Raw genomic sequence first — 25,858 nt, 5'->3', positions numbered from 1 at the left:
TTTACATGATGAAATAAGATTTACAGAAAATTTCAGCATATTTGACGTGGGTACCTGGATGGAGGCCTGAGGCTGGATCACTTTAAGGGTTGGATCATTGCAAAACCTAAACCTAATTTCCCCCATACTAATTTTCCCCTACTGTTACTCACACCTTCTTGTCAACTGTTTGAAATGGGCCACTCTCATTACCACTACAAAAGTTATTTTTCCTCCCTTGGTATCCTACTGTTAATTGAATTGTGTCATTAGACTGACCTCACACTTGGTAAGGCAACTCCCATCTTTTCATGTGTTTATATCTGCTCCTGTAATTTCTACTCCATGCATCTGATGAAGTGGGTTCTAGCCCATGAAAGCTTATGTCCAAGTAAATTTTTTAGTCTCTAAGGTGCCACAAGGACTCCTCGTTGTTTTTGCTGATACAGACTAACACGGCTACCACTCTGAAACCTTTAAGGGAACTGTGTTGTTTGGACTTCTGAGTAACCAGTAAGGTAATAAAGAAGTTGTTTTATGCTGGCTTGGTAAATCTAAGTATTGGAATATCCACCAGCTTTATGGGGATTGCCTGCCACATTCTTTGTAGTTCACCCTAATTGAGTGACCACAGCTGGCTCCCCACGAGGACCCCGGTCACAGAGGCATTTATTTACCTGAACACAATAGAAAGAGTTTTCACCAGAATCACCAGGTATTCCTGCTATTTTAGATTATCTCATATTCCTCAAGATGTCAAAACTTCTATTATCTTCTTCTGAGTCCACCTGGCAACAGTCAGTGCCTTCCACCCTCCAATGGAAGGCCATTTTATCTTTACTCATAAAATCACACTTTGTTTCCTGAAAAGTCTTATTAGGACCTTTCCCCCATTGGTGAAACTTATGCTGCAATGGGACCTAAATCTGGTTCTCTCGATTCTTACCAGACCACCGTTCAAACCATTGGCCACATGCTCCATGTTGTACCTGTCCATGAAGGTTGCCTTCATAGTAGCTATCAGACTGGCCAGACAATTGAGTGAACTGGAAGCACCCATGGCTGACCCACTCTACATCATATTTCATAAAGAAAAACTTGTCCTTCACCTCCACCCAAAATTCATCTCTAAGATAATTTCTGAGTTTTATGTGTACCAACCTATCATTTACTGGTATTCTTTCAAAACCTCATGCTTCCGAATCCAGTGAGGAAAAGAGACTGCACTCCCTTGATGTCAGACAGGTCTTGGCCTTTTAACTGCAAAGAACAAAAATGGTTTGGAAAACACAAGCCTCTTTTTCAGAGCTTTTTCACAAGGACAAGCATTATCTGTCCCTAGACTTTCTAAGTGCTTTTCCGGATGCATCATTCTTTATCAGTGTCACTTGTTCTTCGCCCTCCGCTCCGCAATGAGGAGAGGACCCACTCTACAAGAGCACAAACAACCTCATCTGCATCTCTTTGTGAAGTACTGATGTTGGACATTTGTAAGAGCTTCCTGGAGCTCCAGTTACACCTTTCTGAAGCAGGATGCCATAGTCCAAGACTCTGCTGCAGATGCAGTTTTGGGGAGAGCAGTATTATAGACATCCATACCAGCTACAGCCTCACACCCTCCTCCTGTTTGAATATCCATGTGTGGAATACACCTAGGGACCAGCACTCAAAGAAGAATGAGAGGTTACTTACTCATAACTGTAGAGGTTCTCTGTGACGTGTGGTCCCTATCTGTATTCTACTACCCATCCTCCTTCCCCTCTGCTTTGGATCTTATCTGATTTGTGGTAGAAGAAAGAACTGGAGAGATGTCGGCCCATGCTGTTATTTATGCCCTCTGTTCAGAGCACAAGGAGGGCAATTGTACAGGTGAGGACTAACAGACACTACTCGCTACAAATTTCCATTCTCAGGTGTATGGTGTGGAATACAGAAAGAGACCACAAATCTCAAAGATCCTGCAGGTACAGATAAGTAACCTCCATTTATGAATCTAACTACAGAACACTAAGAATTAAAATCATTAAGATTTGTTTAGCAACTATAATTGCTATCTGACAGACTGGACAATATCTGCCATAAGTAATATATGTTTTATTAAGATATTGAAGATATTAAGATATTGAAAATTGTAAAATGTAAAACTTCTCAGTTGTCGTTCTTATCAGCAAAGCCATTTTACCACTTCATTGAGATGATATGTTTTGATTTTTTTATACTGAATTTTTAAAATCACTAGTAAAACACTAGTACTTCCAAAGTAGCTATTGTTATACCAATAAAATAAAAACCAGCAGGATCTTGTTAAAGGGGAAAAGGCAAAATGTCACATTTATTGTGAATACAGAAAGAATCATAGTAAGCAGTTAGTTATAGCTATAACATTCTATTCAATCTCATATTTATTCACACATTCATTCATACACACACACACAGGTTCTGCAAGGTTGTTATCATAGTTACCAGCCTGAGAGTTGCTCATGCCAAGCCACTGGGCAGGTGGCCTGGACATGAGGAGGGAGCAGGGCCTTGTCAGATGCCCATCTGATGCTCCTGGAAGTTGGTTTGCAGAATCAGACCCCAAAGTTCTCACTTTCTAGAGTCCATTTTTATAGGAATTTCTTCCTATGCCAGTCTATGGGAATTGCTTCATCATGCTGTTGCTGGATCAATCAGCAGATAGCACATTTGTGATGGCTCCGTGCTGCCAGATGTTATCTTGTTCTTTGGTTCTTCCATTCTTGAGGCTGTTGGGTGGATTCCAGTCTGTCCTCCGGGGGTCCTCTGGTTATTTCCACTTGACACCTTCTTCAGCCAATGGACACTGGATTCTTAGGCTGGCACCTCCCTGATCATTCAGTTATTATCCACACCAAGCATCCATCCACATACATCCTCTATCTCTATTTTAATCACAATTGTTAATACAACAAAAGGGCGGAGAGTCTCTGGGTGCTGTTTCTGTTGTTACAGAGTATTGCTTTGAGTCTCTCTCTGTGTGAGTTGTTGTTGTTACAAAGAATTGCTTTGAGAACAGACCCTGTCTTTAGAATGTACTAACACAATTAGCAGCTTGCAAGTTTCACACAGAGAGGGAGAGAAACAGTACCAAAAATCAAGAGACCTCTTAATTAGTAATACCCTGGAATTTAAACTGTGGGGAATCAAACTCATTTTTGATTTTAATACAGAACTTCTTTAATATGATCCAACATAATCCCCCTTTTGACACTAAGATTTATAATCGTCAGTGTCACTTTCTATGTAGCCTATTCAAGAGAAGGTACTGTGAGGCAATTTGAGTTTTTGATTCCAGTTCATCCCACATACATGATCCTAGTGATGTATCTTTACTACAAGGTTCTGGGGTAACAGGCAAGGTGAAGCACACCTACTTTTGAGGAGTCCATTCGGTACAACCTCTAGTGTCCAGTAGCTTCCCTCCTTCCCGAGCCCACTGGCTCAAGGTCCAGGGTAGCCAGAAGGATCCCATGTGTAATATGGGGAGTGGGCTAACCTTCAATACCTTTGCCTCCAGGGACTGTTGGTGTGCAATTTTGACAACAATTTCTCCCATTAACAAGTCTGGTTTTACAATACTGGAAACATATTGCCTCCATTCATATTGATAAGTGTCAAACAATGATCTCTTTCTTAACGCTTAATATTTCCCAATATGACCCAGAACATTTCGTGTTCCAAAGTAGCTAGGGCAAGTATCTGCATTTCAGTGCATCCCATAGCTATGGCTGTGTAGTTTCCTATTTCTAAATTTTTTCCTATGCATAAGCCACGCGGTAGTATTAAGCCATTGCCAAAGATTCCATCGGGCTTTTAGGTTACCCAGGCCAATTTGGACCAAGTCTACACTGGCATGTACTTGTTTTTGTATCAGGCTGTCCTGTAGCTGGGACAGAGAGCTTAATTTATTTTTAATTACCTGCAGGTCTGCAGTATTTTTTTTTTAAACACACAACAGTGCTAGCAACAAGACAAGACAAAACATAGAACACAAAACACAATTTCTGTTGCGACAGTAGATTCATGATATTGGGTTGCTCTTCAACTGGCATCAGCTTTTCCTGATTTTCTGAAAGACAAAAGAACATGTTTCTACCCCTTTTGGGGTGGCAGATTATTGCTTAAAATATTTCTTTTACAAATACCCTTGCTGATTGCAGGCAAAACAGAGGAATTACCCCCATATTTTCCTGTTTTTTTCTATAGGCAGGCCAGGTTTCAATGGCTTTTATCTATTAAGGGTTATGGGGAAATTATCCCACTGTTTAGTCATTAAATCCCTGAGGTGGGGTACCTCAGTTTCCTTTCTTATACAGCAGACCAAGTTTATAATGTTTTTCCTGCTGTGTTAAGCTTTAAGTTTATTTACCGGTAATAGCTGAGAAGCATTATTACCGTACGACTTTAAAGGGTTTTTCCAAAAATCATACACACTATACGTAGTTACAGGGGTACTTATCATCATTAAATTTATTAAAATTATCTTGTTATCCCATGCCTTTTATTTAGACAATTTGTTTGCTGATCAGGTGTGTCCTTTATCTGCAGCTCCTTTGTGCTGCTAGTTCTTTCCTTCCTTTATCATTTAGACAGGTTTCAGAGTAGCAGCCGTGTTAGTCTGTATTCGCAAAAAGAAAAGGAGGACTTGTGGCACCTTAGAGACTAACCAATTTATTAGAGCATAAGCTTTCGTGAGCTACAGCTCACTTCCTCAGATGCATATCGTGGAGACTGCAGCAGGCTTTATATATACACAGAGAATATGAAACAATACCTATTCCCACCCCACTGTCCTGCTGGTAATAGCTTATCTAAAGTGATTTCCAGCACAAATCCAGGTTTTCTCACCCTCCACCCCCCCACACAAATTCACTCTCCTGCTGGTGATAGCCCATCCAAAGTGACAACTCTTTACACAATGTGCATGACAATCAAGCTGGGCTATTTCCTGCATAAATCCAGGTTCTCACATCCCCCCACCCCCATACACACACAAACTCACTCTCCTGCTGGTAATAGCTGAGCTATTACCAGCAGGAGAGTGAGTTTGTGTGTGTATGGGGGTGGGCAGCTATTACCAGCAGGAGAGTGAGTTTGTGTGTGTATGGGGGTGGGGGGATGTGAGAACCTGGATTTATGCAGGAAATAGCCCAGCTTGATTGTCATGCACATTGTGTAAAGAGTTGTCACTTTGGATGGGCTATCACCAGCAGGAGAGTGAATTTGTGTGGGGGGGTGGAGGGTGAGAAAACCTGGATTTGTGCTGGAAATCACTTTAGATAAGCTATTACCAGCAGGACAGTGGGGTGGGAATAGGTATTGTTTCATATTCTCTGTGTATATATAAAGCCTGCTGCAGTCTCCACGATATGCATCTGAGGAAGTGAGCTGTAGCTCACGAAAGCTTATGCTCTAATAAATTGGTTAGTCTCTAAGGTGCCACAAGTCCTCCTTTTCTTTTATCATTTAGGTAATTTGCATTTTCACAGACACTTCCTGCTTTTCGATTTAAAGCCATCAGCAGCTCAGAGACTCTATCTTAAAAGGGACACATACTAACAAAAATAATATTAATGTTTTAATTTTTTTAGATGAACAAATATTCCTGTCTTCTGAGCCCCCTGCTAGCACTAACAGTAAAGCCCTTACGTTGAAGTATTAGTTTTAAAACACTGATTTCTAAAAAAAACAATGAGGAGTCCTCGTGGCACCTTAGAGGCTAACAAATTTATTTGGGCATAAGCTTTCGTGGGCTAAAACCTACTTCATCAGATGCATGGAGTGGAACATACTGTAGGGAGGAATAAATACACACCCCACTTGGTAAGACAACTCCCATCTTTTCATATGCTCCCATCTTTTCATATGGTTTTTAGATTCAATTTTCAGTGACATAATTATTGATTATTCATTTATCCAGTAATTGGCAAATCCTGTTTATTTAACTCAAAATTATTTCATCTGATGCGAGAAACAAGTTATCTAATGGGTCTTTAACTCTGGTCCTTGCATTTTCTGAACTGGTGACCCATTTGTGCTAAAACTGTCACTTTGTTACTAGATGCCTGATGGCACGCATGTGTGTAACTAGAACAATAGACAGCTCTCTCAGCTGGAGTCCTGGCTCCTCCACTTTAATTGACACTGACTGAAGAATTGTGACAGATCTGGTATAAATGGAAATGTTTGTTTTGTTTTCAGAGTCATATTGACCAAAGGAAATGCAATCTATCTAGCTTGTGTCTGAGAAAGAGCAGTATGTTAAAATGCCTGATGTATAAAATGGGGTTAAATATTTGACATATTTTAGCCTATAGGAGTACAACATGAGCTCTATTTACTGAAGTTTTGTGAACTTAAAACACTTGCTTACTGTATTTTAAAATTTTATCTGAAAGGATCTGTGTTCAATAATTTAGTTAGTGTTGATTTTCAATATGCTGTAACATTCGGGCTTAGCAGAAAAAAATCAAATAGGATATGAGGAGCTGAATTGGAAGATGTAACATAACTGGAGGAAAACATACCAAAATTTGGAAATGTAAATGTTCATACAGTTTAAAAAATACATGCGAGAACACATGCTGTGTGTTTGTATATTAGTGCATGGGTGCATATATTAGTATATTGTATCTCTGGCTATATTTAAATTCATGTCTTGTTTGAAAGCACATAGCAGTGAGATGCCACATAAAAACCTTAGAAAACTAGATAGTAGTAAACAAATAGACTCTTAAATGACTTTGACTCTGCTTTATAATGCCTTTATACTGTTGGGTTTTTTAAAAACTAGTGTTCTTCTATAGAAATCTCTTTTTAAATGCAGAGAAGCTTCATAAAATAATTTTACAAGAAACCATCCATATGACACGGTTTAGAGGAAAATCCTTTTGTCTCAAAAAGAGCTCTTGCAATGATAATTATTATACAGTTGTCTGACATTAGTTTCAGTTTGCAAGCTAGTCAAGGCAGCTAGAGGGCAACAAGGGATTTTAAAAAGCCTTTCCATGGAATACATTTTATTTTTTTGAAATTATTGAAAAGACAGCACTAGGTTAGGATTCTTCATCAGCCCTGAAGCATTATTATTTCTTTAGCCAAAGCATCTATTAATATAGCTGCTGCTTCTTGTTTTAAAGAGGAAGGTCTAAAGGAAATCCAACTGAATGACTGAGAGGGAGGGGATTTAGGACTAACAGGTGGTCTCGAGACATACTGGCTGAGCCTCAGTTCACATCTAACATATTATGTGTGGGTATTCATGGGCTTTCGTTTCTCATCCTGTCTGCATATTTCCGTTGTTCTTGATGTAACTACAGAGTACTTTAGCTATGGCAATAAGAAATGATTTTAGCAAAACCATCAGAAGGATAGCACAGTTTTTTTACTGGTTCCCAAAATCACTGAGCAGCTCAAGAAGAAGGAAATTCAAGCTTCTCTGGAAGTCTGCTGGTAAGTGCTGCTGTGATTAAGACAATTATCTTTTCTTTCTTTTTCTCTGCTAAGAAGAGAAACTAAAGATGAAAGTATGTTTACTTTATTGAGAAAACTTTTCCAAAATAGTATTCTTTGCTCTTTGGCATCCCGTACAAGGTCCATATGGACACAACTGTTGAAATTATTTGGAGGTACATATAGTGTATTGGTCAGGATTGCTCAGATGCAGGATACTACTACAGCTTTATCATTCAATCTTATTAACTTTCTTTTCTATAATATTTGGTTTTCCTTTTTATGGGGTTAGGTTTAATTCTTTGTCTCTCTCACATATGTGTACTTATGCGCTCTGAGTCAGGAACTTCTGTCTCAAAGATCGATCAATCAGTTCTTTTAAATTTTAACATCCATTCATTTAGTGCTAAAATGTCAGAATGCTAGATGAAGAGAGAATTTGCTGAGGACCTTGAACTACTATGTCAAACTAGCTGGTCTTACAAAATGGGAAGCAAGTTAGAAGAGGACTTGGGTTTGGTAATGAGATACAGTCTTTAATTTCTGTTTACCGCTTGTAATCCAGCCCAGCTCAGCAGTGACTGAATGTCATTGCATCTGAAGACTATTTAGTGCTCTATGTGAAATGAGTCAGTGGTTTCAATCCACTTACTAGTGGAAAAGAATCCATGACTCTCAACACCCCATTCAGCAATAAATAGAATCTTTAGCTTTAAAGGCCAAGGACTGCCCTGTCCCATAGAGATGGTCCCTTAAGGTCAGGGTCGAGGCATGTTGCTTGGGCAGTTTGCAGAAGCAGACACTTTTGTTGCTTTAGCTGCTGCACTTGTTCTGTTAATAATAGTGGACTTCATTCTACAAAGCACAAGCACTTTTGACAGGCACTAAGTTGATGTAAAATGGTGAGCCAGTTAGTTTTGAAGGTCTTCTAGTCTGAAAACCAAATTTTAACTTGTATGGGATGGTCTCTTTGATCAACATTATAGCTGAAAAATGCAGTGTTTTAATTCAAGTGATGTATTTGTGAATCTGAACAAGTTGGACCATCTGAAATTTACCACTGAAACACTGTTGTGGAACATGACTAAATGGCAGATTGACATCCTCCTCTGTGAAAGAATCCACACCCCTTAAACATCCAGGGTGAAATCCTGACTATCGAAGTTAATGGCAAAATTCCCACTGACTTCACTGAGGCCAGAATTTCAACCCTAGTCTTCCCTTCCTCTTAAAGTATTCAGTAGTACTAAATAATAATAATGTCACTCCCAGAATAATAATATTACTCCTGGAAGATAAGTTTAAACTTTACCCATGATGCTTTTTTATGTTAAATATTACTCTTGTGTACATCTACAAACCAAGTAAGACGGTAACAATAGACACATTACTGAAAACTTTAATTCAGTCAGGTCATGTATATGTCAAAATGATTATGCAGGTCTTTTTTTCTCAGTGCCACCGAAATGTAACATTGTCTACAGTTTGTGAGGAGGAAGGAGGAGGATTCTGAGGGCCAGGCACCTAAAACAATAAACTCCAGTGTATTTTTTTCTCTCCCTTCCCCCCTACATCCAGTAGTTTTATTGGAATAAGACTTAATTTTCTGCATTAATTTTTATATGTATTTTTATTACTTTGGCATTAAAGGTGCATATGCTGTCAGAAATGCCCTGGGTATCATTCTCCATCAGTTCCTTGTGCTGATGATCACAAGGCCTGTGGTGTTACTGGAAAGATGGCGCATGAAGAAATATTGGAGAAAGTTGTACCCTAACACAAAAGAATAAACAGTAAAATCAACACAATGTTTTTATAAGTGGTATTCCCTGATCCATTTTGTAGGACTCAGGCACATTTTAACACACCAGAGGTTGAAAAAACTTTTAAGGAGAACCTATCAGTTTCTGTTGCAAAGGCACTGATACAATTCATAACCCAATCTGGACATTAGAAATGTAATAAGAGTTGTACTAGAATTCCTGTTTCACAAGAGAAGGGAAATGTGGGCTCCACTGAAGTCTGAGCATTTTGCTGTTGACTTCAATGGGGCCAGAATTTCATTCAGGGTTCCTTCCTCCACCCATGATCATCAAACTAGCCTTTGATGATCCCCAAACACTTTTAAAAAAAAACAATAACAAAAACCTCTTTATTTAGGAAGTTTTAACAAGTTTACAGATCCTTGCCATGTAAATATCAGAATCAAAACAATCATTACTACAGTTAGTTTTTCTTTAAAGAGACATTATACAATCTCCATATATACATATTTAACAGACCAACCAGTTCCTCCCCCTCCCCCACCCCCAGCCCAATCTAAGCTAGTGGCATTCCCACCCTGCTTCTAATATGGTACACTCACACTTGGGCCTGCTCCAAATCCCATTTATTTCCAGTTCCAATAGTTCCCTTGGGTTTGCCTTTATTGTTAACTTAAGCAAGAAGAAACAAGTTAATTGTGTCACATGATTACGGTCGGCCTTGATATTCAAAAGGCAGAAATTTGATAGTGTCACATGTAAAAAGATATATCAGGGTATAATTAGGCGTCTGCTCCTGATTCAGAGGCCCTGTAGATCAACCTGCCCTCAGCTGCTGACCTTGAAGAGAGAGAGGGAGAGGAGTACTATATGAAGTCATTTTGTTTAAAAAAATCAACTGTAAAAACATTTTGGAGATTTCAAATCTACTACCTATTGATCAGTGAAAATTCTCTATAGCTATCATACTAATTTTTTGCTTGGATGTTGGAGAAATCAAAATCAATGTACCATTTCTTGAGGAGGGCTCAGAAAGAGAGAAGCCTTTTTTAGGAAGAAATTGCCACAATTAGATTGATTGATTTGTTTCAAGAAAATGTTTGGTAAAGTCTGGAATAGAATCAGAGCTGATCTGCTGGTTTTAATTCTTAATCTTTACAGTTTACAGCACAAATCCTCTAGGCACTTGCTGCACAACTAAAACAATAGGTTCTAGGCACTGTTCACATCTATTGATTAACTGCTGCTGCTAATGCTTTAAGTGCACTTAGTTTATTCATCGATATAAAACATTTTAAAAGATGTTAGGCAAGGAGGATGCGCTGTTTAAGGTTATGGTTTCCTTTTTAAAATGCATTCTGTGTTTCTTTGTTTGAAATGTTTGAATTTTTCCTCACAATATCCTCATAGAATCTGTGTTTTGTGATGCAAATCACCTGACTGGAGGTTCTAGATACATATAGTGAGACCTGAAATGCATCAGGTTTCAGAATAGGATAATTGTCCACTGAAAAAGAAGCATTGGGACCTTGGTAGAGCTGGGTGTGGGAGGGGAAACTGGGGGGCTGAGTGCAAAGGGAGCTTGTGGAGAAGTTGGGTGCAGGTGAGATGAAGGAGAGCTCTGGGCCCCTCCTTAGGAAAATTGTGTCTGTGCCCCTGAATGCTGGCCACTGTCAGAGACAGGATAGTGGATTAGGGTCTACATATTTCTGATCTTGTATGGCAGTTCCTCTGGCGCTACGGAAGGGAAACAAAGTTTAGGCCTGTTTATAGGAACAGGGGCCCCAGTGCATGGCTTCATCTGGAAAACATATAAAATTACACCTAGGGGAATTTTGGCCAAAAAATTAAAAATTCTGTGCCAAAATTTTTAAAATTTTGCACACAATATTTTAAAATTGTGCAAAATTCTGCACATTTTTATTCGTCAAAATAATGCAATATAATCATTTTCAATTCTTTTGATAATTTATTTAAACTACAGTACAATGAATGGAGGTGGGGAGCATTGGAGGAAATTCCCAAATCCCCTTTTTCTGATAATAATGTAGCTAGGTTGACCCTTTATTTATAGTTATTAGTCAACAAATATATGCAGCCATATGCTCAGTATTACATCATAGGCAACCGAAGAGCAAATAAGGGCTGGGGACTCAAACTTACTATTTATACTGGCTACTGACCATCTCCAGGTCCACAGAGCACATTTTGATAGGAACTTTTTTTAGTCCAAAAATTTAGACCAGTTCTAATCACTAAATACTATAAGCATTTATAAGGCCATACTGTCATTTACAGTAAGGCTCCTTTGCACACCTCATGCCTACCTCCAAATACCCTGAAGTCCTGCCCCTCCATACCGGGTGCACCGCAATAGCAAGCCAGAGGGACAGAATCTCTCTCATTCGCTAAACTCGTATGCATGCCCAGCCCTGCTTCCTCCTCCTACAGCAACTGATGTCTCCCCACATACGCATGCACTCTCCCCCACTCCCATGCGGATTTATGTCTCTGCCAGCCGCTCCAAGCTGCTGGGGAGGAGAGACCACTCTTGCATCTTCCCTTTTCTTCCCCATAGAAGTCATTTTTCTGCAGGGAAGCAAAGAAATCTGCAGACAACATGAATTCTGTGCCCACATGGTGGCGCAGAATTCCCCCAGAAGTATAAAAGACAACAGTTTATGTGGTGGGGGTGGGTGGGAATTGAATCCCACTTGTACTGAAACTATTATAAAATGTTCAAACAGGGGCACACATATCAGTGAGATTTATACAGCTCTGTTTCTAACCCAAATTGAGTCTTGTAAGAATTTTATTCTAAGCTTTCAACTAAAGGGAATGCTTAAAGATTAGCAGTTCTGTGTACATCTGAAAAAGTTTTCAGTGAGAAGAAAATGAGAAGTCATTAGCAGATCTATAAACTAGCCAGATCTTTCTCACAGTCAGCAGCAAAATGTTACACTTTACCTCCAGCAGGAATTTGCGTATGATTTTTTGGCCTATGTGTTGCAATTTTGAGGCCTCCTCTAAAGCACATTGAAATCAGTGAGAGTATTTTCATTGATTTCAATAGATTTTGGGTCAGGTCATTGGAACCCAATCGAATAAATCTGTGTTAAAGGTACAGACATGTAAGAATACATGTTCTGCACAATAAACTGAAACAAGTATAGAAACATTATGACATCCTTTTAAATGAATATACCATAAAAATACATTTATGAAGGTTTAAACTTCTATACAAACTAAAGTTAAAATAATATGAAAACTGACCAGATAAAAGGAAAGCCTGTTTTTAACTACCTATCCAAAATGTTTAATTGACCAACAGAGCCCTGATACCTAATGAGTGCACAGAGCTACTAAAAGAATATAATTTTGGTGTGATAAGAATATGCATTTTTTCTGTGTTTACTTTATAGTTATTTGTGAATTAAAGCTTTTATCCTAATACTGCACCCGTGCTTATATGGAGTAGCACTGCCTCCGCAAATAGTCCTATTGTCTTAAACTGGGCTACTCCATTTGAGTAAAGGTAGCAGAATCTGACCTACTGTTTGTAAGAATACATAGCTGGGAAACAAAGAAATAAACGGTGTCACTAGATTACTCTATTCTTATCAAAACAAAGTGTTGCATTCAAATTATTTTCCCTTGTAGGGAACAAATTTAGAATACCGTAGAACCTCAGAGAAGTACAAACACCTCAGGAATGGAGTTTGTTCATAACTCTGAAATATTCATAATTCTGAACATGGTTCTTCCAAAAGTTTACAGCTGAACACTGACTTAATACAGCTTTGAAACTTTATTAGGTAGAAGAAAAATGCGTCTTTTAACTATCTTAATTTAAATGAAACAAGCACAAAAATGGTTTCCTGAAGCTGTCAAATCTTTTTTTTAACTTTTCCTTTATTGTTTTAGTAGTTTATGTTTAACACAGTACTGTACTGTATATTTTTGTCTCTGCTGCTGCCTGCTGCGTACTTCCAGTTTCAAATGAGGTGTGTGGTTGACCGGTCAGTTCATAACTCTGGTCTTCATAATGCTTAGGTTCTATTGTAATTACTTTCTATAGATAATAATTTTTAAAAAGTGATAGGCTATGGTACACTTATTTAATTTAATTATGGTACACTATTTTAATTTTAATTACCTAGTGTTGAGATGCACATATAATTTCCATTTTGTTGTAGTAGTTATTTATTAATTATTATTAATATTATTATTTATTATTATGCAATGCTATAGATGTAAATGGTACTTCAACAGATTACAGACAAGTAAAAAACAGTGGCCATTCCCTTAGGACTTTACAGTCTAATTGCAAATGTATGAAATATGTCCATGTGCAATCTTTTCAGGTACACTTATTTGTCTGATTTTGAAAATTCAGCCCTACTGATCTGAATGCTCTTAATGTTCATTGAGTAACTTCCACATCTAATGATCAGATAAGTATACATAGACTGTTAGTGAAAACATACCATTTTAAGACTCTGATTACAGTAAGTGTATTCTTTAAGGTTCAGTTTCCTTTAAAAATATATTCTGCATTTGTTTTACATGTTTCTTTTTATTCAGAGCATGTCTGTAATTTGTTATATTGTGGTACAAATCCTTTGAGTGAGACTGCATTATTTGACTCCCAAAGTGCAATATCAAAGGGGAGAGAGAAATACAATCGTCTTTCAGTGTCACTGCTTTCCTTTTATTTCCTCTTCCCTTTGCTATCTCTGTACTGGGTTAGTTTTCTCCTGCTATATTTTCTAGGGAAAAGTTATTTTGTTTTGTGCCCACACTTCTAATCTTTTTAAATTACTTTGCATAATTTCTCTGGACTGATTAGTATTCATAACTTCTCGCAGTTTAATACCATCAGCAAATTTCATTAATGGGGTTTTTTACTCCTGCTTTCAGATAATTTAAATAAGATGTTTAATAAGACTAGACAACACCAGTCCCCATGGTATACTTGTAGATATCTTTTTTCCCTTTCCCCACTAAATAAAAAAACCTCCAATTTTTTGGCAAGATTTATTCCTTATATGTCTTGTAACAATTTGGATGGAATAGGAAGCCAAGAAAGGTGCAGCTGTAGTATTAAACAAAGCACTTCCCTCATCAACGCTCAGTTTGGCCATGTGCTTCAGGGTGCAAAATGAGGAGTGGCCATCACAGGTTATCTGGAGAAGCAGCTGTGGAGCAGTGGTGTATGTAAAGTAGTAGTAATTAGTTTACTAGATAGGCGTGACTTACCAAATAAACTGATGGAGTGTTAGTGTGAGAATGATTATGCCGATAAATATGTTAAGCCTCCAAGCCCAGTGTGAATTCACATTTCTAGTAGTGTGTGCAGACTCAGACTGAGCTACTTGCTTATGCAATTAATACGTAGTGCTGTACCTTCTCTCCTGAGAAACTAGAGGCCTGAGGGCATATAAAACATTACAGTATGGAGCACTATCGCAATGCTGGTCAGGTTGAGGTGGGGTGGGGTGGGGTGTGGGGACCTGGTCTTTCTAGTCTGTCTATTCCCTTCTGTTGCCCCCTCTGTTCCTCAACCACCCACCAACTCTGCTGCCTGCATAGTGGAAGTTCTCAGTGAAACTTTAGGATATGTCTGCACTGCAATTAAAAATCCGTTCCTGGCCCATGCCAGCTAACTTGGGCAAAGGGGCTCGTGCTAATGGGCTGTTTAAATGCGGTGTAGACTTTCAGCCTGGATCCCAGGCTTTAGGACCCTGAGAGGGTGGAGGGTCCCAGAGCTGGGGCTGCAGCCCAAGCCCGAAACGTCTACACCACAATTAAACAGCCCCTTAGCCCAAGCCCTGCAATCATGAGTCAGCAGGCACGGGCCAGCTGTGGGTGTCTAATTGCAATGTAGACATACCCTAATAAGGGGCCTGATCTGATTAGATTCCCGGTGCATTACATGAGGAGTCTAGTGAGTGATCACTAATGGGATCTGTACTTCTAGCTCCTTCACCATCATATTTTAAATATAACATACATATTTCATCACCTATTTTACGTGCATATTTACCTTCCTATGTGGATCATTTGGCACTTCACCTCCTTTGGCTTGACTCAACTCTTGGCCCCCACCCACATTTGAATCCTAAGAGGAAACAGGATCCAGGATTTATTTAGCAGGGAAGTCCCAGGATTTAGCTTTCATGAAGACTAGTCTTCCAGTTAAGTGGTTTATTCTGCGCCTATTAGAATGTAAGTCCTATTTTAGCATTTAAATCCATCACCTTAAGGGGTATTAATTGTCCCCCAGTAGAAACTATCCTTTCTTATGTTCAAACTGAATTTCCTGGCTGTACAGGATAGCTGTATCATAGTTCTATTCAAAGCTATGTTAAGCACTGTTCTATAAATCATCTAGAAAGGGCATAATCACTTCTATAACTCAGTGAATTGAAAATGTTGCCTCTGCAATGTTATTAATTCAAGTAAGAAACAACAGACTCTACTGGGAATTAACTCAAGTTTCCTTTGCATTACAAATAACTAAAACTCAGCTTCCCCTTTCATGTCATTTCATTTTGGATAATTTTGTTTTAAATTAAAGAACAAATGAAAGAAGAGTACAAATTTGTTAACTTTATGCCTGCCATTTTGGTACTCAGCACTAGAGGGCACTAGAGTAAATAATTTTTGAAACCAGTTTAATTTGCACTGCTGTAATTTTCACACGCAACAATTAACTGCTGGAAGAAATTTGCTTAGAGTGTCAATTTTTTCCACTTTATTATTTTTAAATGTAACAAAGAGAAAATATTAGTGCACAGGTAATTCCAGAAAGACAATTATTAGAGACAGTAGATCTAGGCAAATATTGCAAACCATTTTCTCTGGTTTTATTTTTAATTTTTAAACAAATTTGCATCTGCTATCTTCTACCATATTTTGTGTTTACCTCTGCAGAAATTTATTCAACTATGTTTTATTAACACAGATGTTTGCTGAAAGTGAATGTAAAGCTTGTTGACTCTACTACTCTTAGAAGTATGCATTTAAATGCATTTTCTGAAAGTACCCACACAAAAATACCCTTGTTATCAGTACAAAACTTATCCAATAAGGAAACAGGAAAAATTACTATAGGATTTAAGGAGTCAATCACAACTATGAACATAGAGATTGAATTTCAAAAAGCAAGCAATAGAATAAATTACTTCTATAAAGGATTTTACCAAATAATTTTAAATAATAAAAAAATTTGAGAAAACCATGATCTGTTCACAAAGGTATCACAAACATTACAAGAGGCAAAATTTGTGTAATACATTATTTGTTATTAATTATTCATACATTTTTAATAGATTAAAAATGCAAATATTAATGTTGTCATCTCTCAATTTAATTTCAAATCTTGTGTTTCTCTCAAAGGCCCAGCTCTGGGATTCAAGTGCTGAAATTTAGCTTTCATTTTTTAAAAAAAGTAAGTTGATAGCCTTTGTGGTAGCTTGAAAACTTGACCCAAGTGCACCCTAAAGGGTTAGAAGTCAGAAGAGAAATAAAATGAACCCCATTTTTTTTAATCTTATTATTTTAAAACCAATTTTGTGATATTTTGAGGTCTGACTTATGATTTTTTAATTCTTAGGGTTGGCAATATGGAAGTCTAAGATAAAATATATGTAGTCTTTTGTATCCTTGCCACAAATAACTACTAGTTGAGAAAAAAAAGATTACAGAGATGCTGACTTCATTGTCATTCGGTTTTCACTAAAACAAGTCCATGTATTATAATAATTTGTGTAATGGTCTTACATGGCCATGAGCTTTCCCATTGTCTGTAGATCCCATCTCTTAAATAATATTTATGAAGATCTAAGCTTTTCCTGAATCAAGCAGCAGGAGTATGCAAATTTTAGCAATAATAACCTCTAGGTCAAGCATTTCCTTGCAGTTAATGATCAGTTTGGTTGGAGTTGTGGACCCTTGAGTTTTACCGTAGGATTGTAACTCAGCCACTCATTAGCTGCTAGAAAATGCTCAGCTCTAGCAATACTTCATAAACAGCATGAAAATATAAATACTGGTCACAGGGTGGCTGGCTGCTGTAACTGAAGTAGGTCCCTGTGCCAGAGCAGGTGCTCCCAGTCGGTCTGCACCTGGTCTATAAAGGATCTGAGGGAGTCTAAGAGCTGGAAGGGAACAGAGTTGGATGTGAGAAAGAGAGTGAGGCGGGAAGCTGCAGGAAGGAGAACTGCCAAAATCCCCTGTGAGAGGAGGCAGGGAGAGCCCCAGATGAGTGAGTTGAGGACCTGTTTTGTTATGTTGGACAATGAAACTGCCTAAAAGACTGTGGGAATGGCAGAGAGTCATCTGGAGAGAAGCCCTGTCTTATCACAATGCTTTTTTTAAAAAAAAGTAATTACTTTTTGTGTGTGTTAATTTTTTTTTAAGTTGAGCTGTAGGTTGCCATAGATATTGGGGGTTTGTTTTAAGCTTTAGGAACTGTAATAAACAATGGGTAAAAATTGTTCTTACAATTATGCAAAATAAGTGTGTTCTTGTAAAGGGAAAGCAATTTTTAAACATACAGGGTCAAATCCTTCAGGCCTCAATTCAGCAAGGTTCTTAAATCCACGCACAACTTTTAAGTGCATGAGCAGGTCTACTGAAACACGTGCCTAAAAGGTGTTGTGCATGTACTTAAATACCTTGCTGAACCAGGGCTCAGTTCTTTCTCAGGCGCAATTCCCATTCTGCAACATATTTAAGACTGATCACTAGACTGCATTTGTAGTTCATTTAGTTACAATATAATATCGCAATGTTTAGAGCTGCCTAATAATTCCTAGAATCCTATACAAATAAATGAGCATAAGGAAGAGATATTACTCATATTACGGTAAATCAGACGATAAAAAAAAATCCTAGAAACTGTTATTCAGGTGAGATTGAACTTAATAGTCTAACTTTAGGTCTATTATTTTGGTTCTTTTGTGGTGGATCTCTGCTCCAGTTGTGCCAACCTGTAGCACAGAGAATAAATCTTACAGTTTCCTACTTCAGAAATATAGGCCTTTACCAATTGAAGTAATGAAGAAATATGCTGTCATTAGTAGTAGCAGCTGAAATGTAAAATCTTAGTCTTCCTGCTACAAGATGGTCACAAGCTTGAGCCAGTCTGTCATTCCATCTGAAATAGTAGTGATGTACCAGCCAATATGTAGGCAAAACCAATTATTAGTACAGTGGCTATACAAAATATATTGCGCCACAGATTCTTAAAAATATCACTACATTTCTGTGTGTTCCACCTGTGTATAGTAGGCAAGTGCTCCTGCATTATGAAAGCATCCTCGGAACAAAAACAAAGCATAGATGCTGAGTAGTGATTGGACATCTAACAAAGTGAATACGAGGTAGGATCAGAGGCTAAAATAGGGAAAGAACAAGTTAAAAATTACTTAGATGTGTTCAAGTCACCAGTGCCTAATGAAATACTCCATAGAATATTCAAGGAGCTGACTGAGGAGATAGCTGAGCCATTTGTGATTATTTTCAAAATGTCATGGAAGATGGGAGAAATTCCAGAGGACTGGAACAGGGCAAAGATAGTGCCAATCTATGAAAAGGGGAATAAGGACAACCCGGGGAATTACAGACCAGTCATCTTTATTTTGGTACCTGGAAAGATAATGGAGCAAATAATTAATTAAGCAATCAAGTTGCAAACACCTAGAAGATAATAAGGTGATAAGTAACAGTAAGCAAGGATTTGTCAAGAACAAATCACGTCAAACCAACCTTATAGTTTTCTTTGACAGGGTAACAAGCCTTGGGGATGGGGGGAAATGGTAGATGTGTTATATCTTGATTTAACTAAGCTTTTGATACTGTCTCGCATGACCTCATAAACTAGGAAAATACAACCTAGATGGAGCTACTATAAGGTGGGGGCATAAGTGGTTGGAAAACCATTCCCAGAGAATAGTTATCAGTGGTTCACAGTCAAGCTGGAAGGGCATATCAAGTAGGGTCCCACAGGGACCAGTTCTGGGTCTGGTTCTATTCAATATCTTCATCCGTGATTTAGATAATGGCACAGAGAGTACACTTATAAAGTTTGCAGACGATACCAAGCTGGGAGGGGCGGCTAGTCCTTTGGAGGATAGGATTAAAATTCATAATGATCTGGAAAAGCTGGAGAAATGATCATTGTAAAATTGGCAGAGCTGCAGTTTAGTACCAGATCGACTGTTGGCCTCCCTTGCCTTGTGGCGTGCCTGCTGCAGTTCCTTTGCTTTCATGCAGTATTGCTGCTGATCCCTGTTGTACCCCTTCGCCTGCATCCCCATGCACTCTGCTCATCGATTGTCCACATTTCTACATCTGTGCCATAGCGCTATCTGCACAGCCTCTTTTCCCTGCAGGCCCAAGAAATCAAATACCTCTTGTCTGCTATAGGCAGGAGCATGTCGGAAGCATGTAGCCAGCATGATCGGTTGGGTAGCTGCACGCAAGGGAACGCTTCTGTGTGTGCTTACCAAGCTGGGCAGTCAGGAAAATGCATTTTAAAAACATGCAGGTTTTTAAAGGCGGGGTGGGGTTGGCTAAATGGCTTCCAGTCTCTGACCCCTGGCCAGTGGAGTTGACAATTGTGACTAGAATGGTCATTGTTAGGGATTGTGGCACAGCTGCTGGAGAACTGTTAGGGTTGACATAGGTAACGCAATGCGTATACTCACACTGTCGGTTGACCAAGGCTCAACACAATTCAGGGAGGTTGTGACGTTGCACCTCATAATGCTTTATAGAAATATACTTATGAGTGTAAATATGACATAACTGGAATATGTTTTATGCTAGATATGCCATGTAACATATCTTTGCAAAAGTTATGTTCTTCTGCATGTATTCATCCTATTTGTATGCATGTATCATTTTTACATCTGAAGTTATGAGTGTTGGTTTTATGCCTGTATTTAAAGTGTTTGCTGTAGAAAGCACCTAAGGCAGATTTGGTCAACATAGTGTGAGGGGATTATTCAGGTAATTGGGAGTACTTGGCTAACAATGGACCTTGATAGATGCCAATCCACATCTGAGCTTTCCTGGGAAGTCCTGTAGAGAACTGAGTCATGCATGGACATGTGACTTGCCCATATGACTGCAAGACTTCATCTTGTAGCTGGATTCTGCAAAGGAGAGCAGAAGGGGTTTCCGCCCACAAGAGAGAGTCTATTTAAGCCCCTGGAAACCCCTCCACTGTGTATTCAGCTGGCTCAAGAGTAGCCTCTCAATCCCAAAGAGAAGCCTGAAAGAAGCTGGAACAAAGGACAGTAACTACAGGGGTGTGAGTGATTGCTGGACCCAGACTAGAAAGAGGCTAGTCTGTCAAAGAAGCTTATTGGAACATCTCTGAGGGTGAGATTTACCTGCATTTAGTTTCCTACTGTATTAGGCTTAGACTTGCATGTTTTATTTTATTTTGTTTGGTAATTTACTTTGTTCTGTCTGTCTTTACTTGGAACCACTTAAATCCTACTTTTTATATTTAATAAAATCACTTTTTACTTATTAATTAACCCAGAGTAAGTATTAATACCTGAGGGGTGGGGGGGCAAACAGCTGTGCATATCTCTCCATCAGTGTTATAGAGCAGTGGTCTCCAAACTGGGATACGTGCACCCCACGGGGTGCGCAAGATGATCCTAGGAGGTGCACGGCAGTAGGAGCGCCACCAGACAGCACTCCGCCGTTGTTTTTTCTTCAGCGGCAGCTCTGCACGTCCACGGCTGGTGTTCCCCTCCGGCACCCCACCTGCGGTAAGTCTTCCGTTCTTCTTCCGTTGGTGGCGCGTCGGCGGAAGGTTTTCCGGTCTTCTTACGTCGCTTGTAGCAGGTCTTCCGGTCTTCTTCCGTTGGCGGCGTGTCTGCGGCAGGTCTTCTGGTCTTCACCCTGGGGGTGTGCGAGCCAAAAAGTTTGGAGACCACTGTTATAGAGGGCAAATAATTTATGAGTTTACCTTGTATAAGCTTTATACAGAGTAAAACAGATTTATTTGGGGTTTGGACCCCATTTGGAGCTGGGTATCTGGGATGTGGAGACAGGAGCACTTCTTAATCTGTTTTCAGTTAAGCCTGCAGCTTGCGGGGAACGTGGTTCAGACCTGGGTCTGTGTTTGCAGCAGGCTAGCGTGTCTGGCTTGAACAAGGCAAGGTACTGAAGTCCCAAGCTGCCAGGGAAAACAGGCTCAGAGTTAGTCCCAGCACATCAGGTGGACGTCCCAAGCGGGTTTCTGTGACCCAGCCCATCACAGAGGTGATGTTACTGTATCGCCATAATGGAGCCTTTACATCAACCAGAGACAAATGTGAGTGTAGATTCACATACAACTAGGGTAATGCTAGGTGACTTATGTTGACCCAGCTTTGTAGCCTAGACCAGGCCTAAGTCATAGATTTATAGAAAAATCTTTATTTTCTAATTTCTATTAAGGAGAAAAATATAAGAAGGAATAAAACATTGTTATATATATATCCCTTTCCCCTCATAAGTACAGATTAAGGCAAAAAATTTTAAACATCACACGTCTGTGTTCAAGATATTTTCAAATGCAAACACTTCCACCTTGTCCCATCCCCCCACTTCTATCATGAACAATATTGTTAGAATGGATAATTTGGCTCACTGTAGTTTTTCAGTACTACACTTGATTTTAGTAAACTGGACCATATCTGAGAAGCCAATCAGAATTCAACATGAGGTGTAACATATTACATCCTGGCTCCTATGAATGTCAACAAGGTTACAACTCTTTAAGTTGATTATAGTTTAGCTCTTGTTGCGAAACCATTTATCTGCAGTTGTACCCCTTTGATTTTTTAGCTTGAAATTTAGTTTTATACAGCAAATACACGGCTTGTCAGTCTACAGTGTAACCAGTAAAAAGCTTTTGCAGGAGACAGGCATAATGATGGATTAGTGTTTTAGTTTTACATTAATTAAAAATAGTAATGATCAAAATTATATTTGGCAGCTGTATAAAAGAAAAAGATTATTTTATCAAAAATTATTAAAAACTGCACTTTGTCCTTTTATACTATTAATATGTACTATCAAATAGCAATTTTTTCATTTGCAGTTACATCCTTCACTTTTCTGTTTGAAGCTCAGTGGATTTATATATATTTTCTTATTACTTATAAGCCCACAGTGTCCTTTTATGAGACCCTATATCATAACTACATACTTTCTTGATCAACTTTTTTTATCTGCTACAGAGCAAAGATTATATTTTTAAAATACAATAGATCAGCTGTTCCATTTTTTATTCTTATTCTACAATAATGAATAAGCTTATTGCATCTTTTTTGTTTTGGCCACTGGAGCTTATTTATTTGCATGCCAGACAGGAAAGAGACGAAGGTCAGTTGTGTGGCATCCCATGCTCTGATCTGCATTGCAAATGAGGAAAAGCAGATGATATGCCTGGCATGTTGGCCAAAGTTTTCAAACCTAAGCATCTAAATAATCACTTGATTTCTCAGAGGTGCTGAACAGCCTAAACATCACTTGAAGTCAATATGGATTCTGAATGTTCAACACCTCTGAAAACCTGCCCGTTTCTAGGTGTCTAAATACGGATTTTGTTGACTAACTTTATGTATCCAGATAGTAAACTGTTACTTATTTATTGCTTATATATATATTTCCACTAGTATTTTTAAGTGGATTGGAACAGTTATAGAAAGAGAGAAGAGCTGTGTACTTTCCAGCAGAGCATTAGTTGCTTGAAAGATAAGAAACCTAGGGTATGTCTACACTGCAATTAGACACCCGCGGCTGGCCCATGCCAGTTGACTTGGGCTCGCAGGACTCAGGCTAAGGGGCTGTTTAATTGCAGTATAGACTATCTGGATCGGGCTGCAGTCCAAGCTCTGGGACCCTCCCACCTCGCAGGGTCCTAGAGCCTGGGCTCCAAGCTGAGCCCTAATGTGTACACCACAATTAAACAGCCCCTTATCCTGAGCCCAGCAAGCCCAAATCAGCTGGCACAGACCAGCTGTGGGTTTTTAACTGCACTGTAAAGATACCCCCACTGCCAGATCCTCTGATCTGGTACATCTCCTTTGTGCCATTCAGTGGCACAAAGGTGCTGTGAAGCTGGCTTAACAGCCTTCCTGGAGATTCTTCCAGTTGTCTTAGCTAGTTTCCTGGCAAATTTCCCTTAGAACCTAGCTAAGCCAACTTCATACTCCCTTTATTCCTCTGGAATGGCTATGTGGGATCTCTCTCCAGATGACAAAGGCCTCATGGCCTTTGAAGTGAGCTTGAAGACAGAAGGGAGTGGCCATATTACTGCAGACAATCCTTGGCTGGCAGAATGACCTTTGAGGGTTATTGTAGATGGGCACAATTTGCAGCAGTTGGGAGAATGTTCTATGTTCTGCTACAGATTGAGCTAACCCTGGGCCAGCTCCAGAGTTGGTAGTGTAGGTAGTGGCAGTGCACCTAAAAATTTTCAAGCTTATGGAAATGCGTCTATGAATACTGCAGGGCATCTGGGAGTTTTGGGAGCAGATACGGGTGGTGGGTAAAGCCAGGGAGGCTCCATCGTCTTCACTATAGATTTCTAGGTTTAAGTCCACATAGAAATTAATGTTACTCCCACATTTGTAACTTCTCCTCTGTGGCTTCTTCTCCCACCTTAGACAAGCAGGAAGGCTGGCCTCCCTACTGAGACTTTGGGAGTCACCAGATGGTGCTATTACAGATAATCTCAGAAGTTCTCTTTAATTGAATATATAAGTAGATAGATCCTGGAAGAAATACGGTTAATTGTGATGCAGTTCTCTTTAGGCTAGAAACTTTTGCTCATTGCCTGAGTGTCTCTTTGACTTGAATAAATTTTTAGGTGCACTGCCACTACTTACAGGATATTTAGGCTGGGAGCATAAAGATACTGCACATCAGGAATAAATCCATTGAGCAAAGGAAATTATAGAGAAGTAGAACCAGCATAACAGCAGAACTGGGCTGTAAACAACCTATATTTAGCAATTACTTGAAACCCAAGTAATCCAATTTGTTTTCTAATTTTCCCGTGACTTCTAATGAACCTGGTGAATATAACATGGCACCAGCCCCAGTTTGGAAACAAAAATAGAATGTAAGCATCTGAGACTTATTCAGTAATGTAAACATAACCAAAACAAATCCAAACACTTAAGTCAAGTATACGTTAAGTACAAATTCAAATGTAGGACATTAATAGTAAAGGCACTATATAATATTATATATATATATATACTATATATATTCGCGATGTGACGGAGAGACTGCCGAGACTCATCAAGCCCTCGGATCGCTACCCCTTCCTGCTTCTCCACGTGGGCACCAATGATACTGCCAAGAATGACCTTGAGCGGATCACTGCGGACTATGTGGCTCTAGGAAGAAGGATAAAGGAGTTGGAGGCGCAAGTGGTGTTCTCGTCCATCCTCCCCGTGGAAGGAAAAGGCCTAGGTAGGGACCGTCGAATCGTGGAAGTCAACGAATGGCTACGCAGGTGGTGTCGGAGAGAAGGCTTTGGTTTCTTTGACCATGGGATGGTGTTCCATGAAGGAGGAGTGCTGGGCAGAGACGGGCTCCATCTTACGAAGAGAGGGAAGAGCATCTTTGCCAGCAGGCTGGCTAACCTAGTGAGGAGGGCTTTAAACTAGGTTCACCGGGGGAAAGAGACCAAAGCCCTGAGGTAAGTGGGAAAGCGGGATACCGGGAGGAAGCACAGGCAGGAATGTCTGTGAGGGGAGGGCTCCTGCCTCATACTGGGAATGAGGGGCGATCAACAGGTTATCTCAAGTGCTTATATACAAATGCACAAAGCCTTGGAAACAAGCAGGGAGAACTGGAGGTCCTGGTGATGTCAAGGAACTATGACGTGATCGGAATAACAGAGACTTGGTGGGATAACTCACATGACTGGAGTACTGTCATGGATGGTTATAAACTGTTCAGGAAGGACAGGCAGGGCAGAAAAGGTAGGGGAGTAGCACTGTATGTAAGGGAGCAGTATGACTGCTCAGAGCTCCAGTACAAAACTGCAGAAAAACCTGAGTGTCTCTGGATTAAGTTTAGAAGTGTGTGCAACAAGAGTGATGTAGTGGTAGGAGTCTGCTATAGACCACCGGACCAGGGGGATGAGGTAGATGAGGCTTTCTTCCGGCAGCTCACGGAAGCTACTAGATCGCATGCCCTGATTCTCATGGGTGACTTTAATTTTCCTGATATCTGCTGGGAGAGCAATACAGCGGTGCATAGACAATCCAGGAAGTTTTTGGAAAGCGTAGGGGACAATTTCCTGGCGCAAGTGCTAGAGGAGCCAACTAGGGGGGGCGCTTTTCTTGACCTGCTGCTCACAAACCAGGTAGAATTAGTGGGGGAAGCAAAAGTGGATGGGAATCTGGGAGGCAGTGACTATGAGTTGGTTGAGTTCAGGATCCTGACGCAGGGAAGAAAGGTAAGCAGCAGGATACGGACCCTGGACTTCAGGAAAGCAGACTTCGACTCCCTCAGGGAACGGATGGCCAGGATCCCCTGGGGGACTAACTTGAAGGGGAAAGGAGTCCAGGAGAGCTGGCTGTATTTCAAGGAATCCCTGTTGAGGTTAC

General features: G+C 39.6%; 1 protein-coding gene across 2 annotated transcripts in view; it reads left to right on the top strand.

Moving 5' to 3' along the window:
- RASSF3 (Ras association domain family member 3) overlaps positions 1–25,858 on the top strand; it is a 169,947-nt gene that overhangs the window by 28,051 nt on the left and 116,038 nt on the right. The window contains exon 1 of one of the 2 annotated variants that reach the window (XM_084639891.1): positions 7,329–7,452. The exons of the other annotated variant lie outside the window; for it this stretch is intronic. Coding sequence (XP_084496017.1) covers positions 7,332–7,452 — 121 coding nt within the window. The 5' untranslated portion in view covers positions 7,329–7,331. Of the gene's footprint in view, positions 1–7,328; positions 7,453–25,858 lie in introns of those variants that run through there. 2 annotated transcript variants of the gene reach the window in all.

The sequence above is a fragment of the Lepidochelys olivacea genome, assembly GCF_965140295.1.
Source record: "Lepidochelys olivacea isolate rLepOli2 genome assembly, chromosome: 1".
NCBI lineage: Eukaryota > Metazoa > Chordata > Testudines > Cheloniidae > Lepidochelys > Lepidochelys olivacea.
Note: the sequence above shows the minus strand (reverse complement) of the source record. Positions and strands in the feature narration are given on the sequence as shown.